This window comes from Monodelphis domestica, chromosome 4, assembly GCF_027887165.1.
Source record: "Monodelphis domestica isolate mMonDom1 chromosome 4, mMonDom1.pri, whole genome shotgun sequence".
Classification (NCBI taxonomy): domain Eukaryota; kingdom Metazoa; phylum Chordata; class Mammalia; order Didelphimorphia; family Didelphidae; genus Monodelphis; species Monodelphis domestica.
In genome coordinates this window covers 308,603,032-308,609,191 of record NC_077230.1, presented here as the reverse complement: position 1 = coordinate 308,609,191, position 6,160 = coordinate 308,603,032, and the positions used below count along the sequence as shown (strand labels likewise).

The 6,160-nt window shown below is 30.0% G+C and overlaps 1 protein-coding gene across 7 annotated transcripts in view; it reads right to left on the bottom strand.

The window, feature by feature from the left end:
• NBEA (neurobeachin) overlaps nt 1-6,160 on the bottom strand; it is an 829,579-nt gene that overhangs the window by 721,734 nt on the left and 101,685 nt on the right. For all 7 annotated transcript variants that reach the window (XM_056794740.1, XM_056794741.1, XM_056794743.1 and 4 more), the window contains exons 2-4: nt 4,519-4,750; nt 358-458; nt 11-106 (exon numbers count right to left, since the gene is read on the bottom strand). In XM_056794740.1, the coding sequence (XP_056650718.1) occupies nt 11-106; nt 358-458; nt 4,519-4,750 (429 nt within the window). The remainder of the gene's footprint in view (nt 1-10; nt 107-357; nt 459-4,518; nt 4,751-6,160) is intronic.

Below are 6,160 nucleotides of genomic sequence, written 5' to 3'. Positions count from 1 at the left end.
AAAAACTTACTGCAGCACTACAGCCAGGGAAATTGAAAAAAGTATCAGGCCCATGTCTCTGTGGCATCTGATTAAGGACTGACAATAATTTAACTGCGTGTCTTGGCTGAGGAAACAATAAAATAGAAGAACTGTCAGTGTACCCACACAGTAATAATATCTTACATGCCATGTTAGCCAAAAGACCATTTTCAGACTAAATAGTAAATTAATTTTAAATCAGTTGCTAAAATTTCTTTTAGAGAAACATTCAATTAACATTAAAAATTTAACTTTATAGCTCTCTAGAGACAATTTATTGAACCACAAGCACTAATGCACTGATACTTAGAACTTCTCTATCTCATTACAGCTTACCCAGATTCCACTTTCTCCTCGAAGCATGCTGAACAAAAGCTTCAACTCCTTTACCGTGATACTGTAGCTTGCAAGAACCCCCAACATATCAACCAGGAGATCTTCAAAGGAAAATAAAATTATTCTGAACTTTAGTTGCAACCCAGAACCAGTCAAAGCAATATTTTTATAAAAGAGAAAATATGTTCATTTAAAAGTTTCATTAAATACTTCTAAATATCCATAAATAGTCATCTCTTGATTAACCCCTCTAATAAACAGCAGCAAAAATACAGGCAATACAAGCATCAAGTAACGTCCTTTGCAATACTTAAGTATCAATTTATATCAACTTTTTATTATACTTTATTTGCGCATTAGCTTTCAAGAGCTATTGGTAGTACTCAAACAGATTTAACAATAAATATGTTCAAAAAACTTTCCTAACAATTATATCTCTTCATATATAATTAAGGGGCATGTTGATATTTTATTGTATATGTAGAACATGGATCAAGAATGGTTTCATATAAAACCAATTTCATATTAACAAATAATTGATCTTTATATGAACACATGCAAAGAACATATTATTTGAGATGAATGAATTTCTACAAGTCATAATCATTCAATACAAGTGAAATGAGAATAAACAGTTAAATGTTTGTCCTCTGAACCATTCAAGGTACACAATCTAAAGTCTTTTGTTGAACTACCTTAAGGATCATGACTATAATGAAGTATTATTAATCAATGTATCTGGAATAATGAGATCAGTTGGTTTCTTCTTCCTAAAGTTATACAATTTGAAAGGGTTTTAAATGAATAGCTACTGAAAAAATCGATTTCATGTTAAAATATTAATCCATTTATACAGAAATGGAATTATCAGAAAGAAAAGTTTTCCTTTAAATTTAGTCATCAATAAAAGAAACTGAACTACTGGGATGTAACATACCAACTGAGTTACTATTGTTATTACATGCATCACTTTAAACACATTCATTGATAATAAATATATATATATACACACATATATAAAGAATACTGAATGAAGTAGAGTAATCAAAGAAGGTCTAAGTTTGAGTTTCAGATATCAACATTTACTATCGGCTTGATCTTGGACAAAGTTTTTAACCCCTCAGAATCTCAATTTTGTTATATATCACAAGGTGGTTGTGAGCAAAAAGCAGAGTAAATAATAAATCATTATATAAATGCTAGTTACTATTTCCTTCCCATTTCAGAGTCTACAGTAAAGTTAATAATGTTTAACAGAATAAAAGAAGAAAAATAATTATCTTTTGGCAGGGGGAAGGGAATGAGTTAAGAAAATAAAATCAACATGCTTTATAATAAGCATTAAACTATATCAGAGTAAATTCTGTTATAATGCTATTATTTTAATCTCAAAAAGAAAAAGTCTCTTAAATATTAAACATCAGTGACCTAACAAGCATAAAACCCCAATGCTCACTGTGTATTCTTTGAAGAAAGAAAAAAATTTTCAAAATTAAACTTCTGTTTTAAAAGGTCAAAGTGCATTATGTAAAATCTGTAAAACTGCCAGTTTACACACAGGAACCCCTCTTGTGATAACTGTAGAATTTCCCAAGGAAAACTACCATGTTTTCCATTCATTAGATAAGTGGTATTTAACTGGTATCAGCAATCCACAGCTACTTTATCTTAATCAATCAATGAATATATAATAAAGATATTTTGAATTGCCCCCTTGAAAGAAATCAGAAATCATTTTACTATTATGAGAAAAAACTTTTTAAAGTCAAATGAACTCTTTAATAAAAATAATTCAGTATCTTATTTTTCCTCTCAAACATAATGTTGTACAAATGTGTATGTCCTTATAAAATGGATTAGAATTACAAGGGAAAATGTAAATATATAGTCTAAATCTTATATAAAAATATCATTTACATCCAGTTTTCAAAAAAGTATTTGAAGAGCTTTAAAAATCTAAAATATATAAAACAGAACAATTTAAAATAACAGAATAAAAAAGAAATAGGATCTTTCAAATACTTTTTTTAGAATTCTCAAAATTAAAAAGCAAATTTAAAAGTGTCAAAAAGATAAACATCAGTTTCAGAAGAAAAAAAAAGTAGGGAGCCAAATATTACTTATTTCTTCCATAAAATATTAATAGGAAATGAAAAGAGATTACAAAATTCTTCTTTTTTCTTGTTTTCATATGACAGAATTTTACTAGATTATCATGAGGAAAGGAAATAGAAGAAAAATCCTGAATAATTACTAATAACTCTTTTAAGTTCCAGAGATAACTAACAAAGACTGAAATTGGTAACAAACATAACTGTGTGTGTGAATGTTTTAATTTTTTAAGTTTAAAAGAGAGATATCATATCTTTCTGGTACATGAAGTAAAATGGATACCTCAGAGATGTACACCTTTATTTTCAAGTTTCTATGGCAATAATTCAGTGAACTGAAACATAAACTATTTATTTAAAAAAAAATTTTTACCTGAATGAATTTTACCTGACTGATCAGTTCTCAGTCTCCTTGGTTGGATCACCTTTCATGTCCCACCCACCAATTTTGATGGTTCAAATATCTACACATAGTTAAATTTCAGATCTATACAAAGCTTTAGTCTATTTCCTCAAATACAGACCCACATTACCAACTGTTACTATCCATATGCAGTAGATATCCGGTAGGCATTTCAAACTCAAAACATGTTTAAAAGAATTGTCCTTCCTAAAAGACATTCCTCTTTGGAACTTCCCTAATTTCTGTTGAAGACACCATAATACTTCAAGTCAACAAGTTCTCGACTTCAGAATCATCCGCTTTATCCCATACTGTGAAATAAATTGTCAAGTCTTCTCAAATATTTCTCATCATTGTCCCTCTCCATCACCCCAGTTCTTCAGGTAAAGGTCTCATTCCAAGTATTACAAAAGTTTCTTAACTGGTTCCCCTATTTCAATTATCTCCCTCTATCTCTCCAATTTGTCCTCTACACAATCAACAAAGTGTTATTTATAAAGCTAGCTCTTACCATATCATTCCCTTAGTCAAACTACAGAGGCTCTCTATTACCTTAAGATCAACTATTAACTCCTCTTTTTGGAATGCAAAAACTTTGAAAATGTTTCCAGTCTCTCTTCCAAGGCTTCTTAAAGATTCTATGTTCCATCTCCACAGTCTGAGCCCATTTCACAGGCTGTCCCCAAGGCTTGCAATAAACTCATTCCTTAGAATTTTTAGAATCTCCCTAGTTTCCTTCAAACCAGATCAAATATTAACAAAATAGAAGTTTCATGAGAGTAGAAACTATTTCATTTTTGTCTTTCTATTTCTTGTTTTAAGCATAGTGCCTGGCACACAGAAAATACCTAATAAATGACTAGTAACTGGTTTTATTGAAGAAATAAAACAGTGATGTGTAAAAGGGTTCAACTAATATTTTTAAATACCATAGTTATTCTCAGAATTATCTAGAAGTTCGGTAAATAGTCTGTTATAAAACAATTATATGTTATAGGATTCAATTTTATTACAAGCTCACTAAAATGATGTTTGTTGTAGTTGTAGGGTTTTTTCAACCTATCAGAAAAAAATATGTAATAGCACCTTAAAGTTTACCAATTATTTTAATTTTTCATTTTCTCATTGATAGACATAAGAACCCTGTGAAATACATGCATGCACAAATATTATTATTATTATTATTATCCCATTATATAGATGAGAAAATAAAGTCAGAAAGGTTATACGGCTTGCACATGATCACACAAATATTCAATAAAAGAAGGATTTAAAGCCAGGTTTCTCATAATTCCAAGTCCAACACTCTTTCTACTGCACTAGCTTGGCACTTAATTTTATTCTGGATATTAAATATTGAGAGGCAGGGTGATGGACTGAAAGATTACAATATTGAGACTAAATAAAATAAGAAAAACAAAATATATGCATTTATATTTAAGCAGCATCAACAATTCACTTAGCTTCACCAAATTATTCAAAGACTAATGAAGAGAATGCTTTTAACTTTATAAGTTCCTTTTAAAAATAAAATGTAAATATAATTCCATTTATTTTAGATGAAATCTGTATAATTTAAAGTAGGAAATCTAGTGTGTTTGAATCTTTATGAACATTAAAATTATACACTTCTTATATAACTCATACCTGCAATCATGTCATCTACAGTACTCATTTTCAGCAATACTTGCTCAATTAAGCCAACTTCTGTACTGGTCTGCAAATTACGGACACTTTTTCGTAGAATGGCAGTAAACATGCTCCAAATTTCTGCTTGACATGTTACATCACAATGTTCCAAAAGCTCTGACATGCATGTTATACTCTCAGCATCCTGGATTATAAAATTCATCTCCAAATCGAATTCCCCACCAACAAGCTGAAAAGGAAAATAAAAATAATTACTCAGGATAAACAAAATCTTATATATCTTCAAAAAATATCATAGGACATAGAAACAGATTGAAAACCTGGAAGGAACCTCAGAGTCATCCAGTATGAAATACTCATTTTACATATATAAGTGGCAGGGCCATTTTTCTAATACTGGATTCCTTCTATTACATCCACGTTGTAACATACTAGATAATAAGAAACTTAAATGTAGTTGGTTCATTAGATCACATATTCAACAAATAAAAAATGCCATCATGTCTGTTGATGGGGACATGAACTATAGATACAGTTTCCTTATCTAAGGAAAGTGACATGTTACATCACAATGTTCCAAAAGCTCTGACATGCATGTTATGCTCTCAGCATCCTGGATTACTGATATATATATATGAGTGATAACTGATATATATATATATATATATATATGTAAGCATAAAGCTTATTAAACATCAAGGTGGAATGATTTTTAAAAGTTTCTGTATGTCTTACAATCTGTAGAAAGATCCATCTAACATCACAATTGCCATAAAACTGGTAAAATTTAACAAAAAATAAATTACAAAAACTGTTGCTGCAAAATGCAATCATAGGAAAATGTTTTTCTGTAGTTCCTGCCTTCAATTTTTTTCTATTGCTATTTCTATTCTAAAATCTAAAATCAAACAAGTTGGTTTTCCATAACCTCAGGTACAAATGAATTGAAAATGAAAAAGATAAAAGAATCTATAAAGAGAGTATAGCATTCTTTCAAAATCTTCAAGTCTACATCAGGAAAAAAAAAAAAAAAACATGATTTACCATAATGTCACATTTCATTTCTTTATCTAGTCCAATAATTTCATAAAATAGCATGCCAATAAAAACTAGGTTGGTTTTGCTCGAATTGCAATTGCCTATGACCAGCTCTTCTTTAACACTTTTTAATGAGAATACAATATTTCATACACCTTTAAGGACCAAATCAATCTTTCTCAATTTCTCCATCCTTTTTTCTCCATTTCCTCCCCTCTACTTTCCATCTTAGTATCAATTCAAAGACATGAAAGGCCAGTGCTAGGCACCTGGGGTTAAGTAACTTCCTCACAGACACAAAGCTAGAGTCTGAAGTTAACTATGAACCCAGATCCTCCTGACTCCAAGCCTGGCACTCTATCCACTATGCTACCTAACTGCCTCTCAACTGCCTAGTTTTATAGTTACAAAAAGTCTATTTAAAAACATTCTGATCTTTTATAAACATTATTTCAAAGCTTTTAAAACTGATTTAGTTTTTGCTGTCTTCATCATTTAAAAAACTTGGTCCTTTTTGCCTAAATCTTTCTAGTTAAACAATTTCTTTGTAAATTCCCTTGGCAAATTCTCCAACTTCCTTTCATTCCCTCTTCCTTATCTC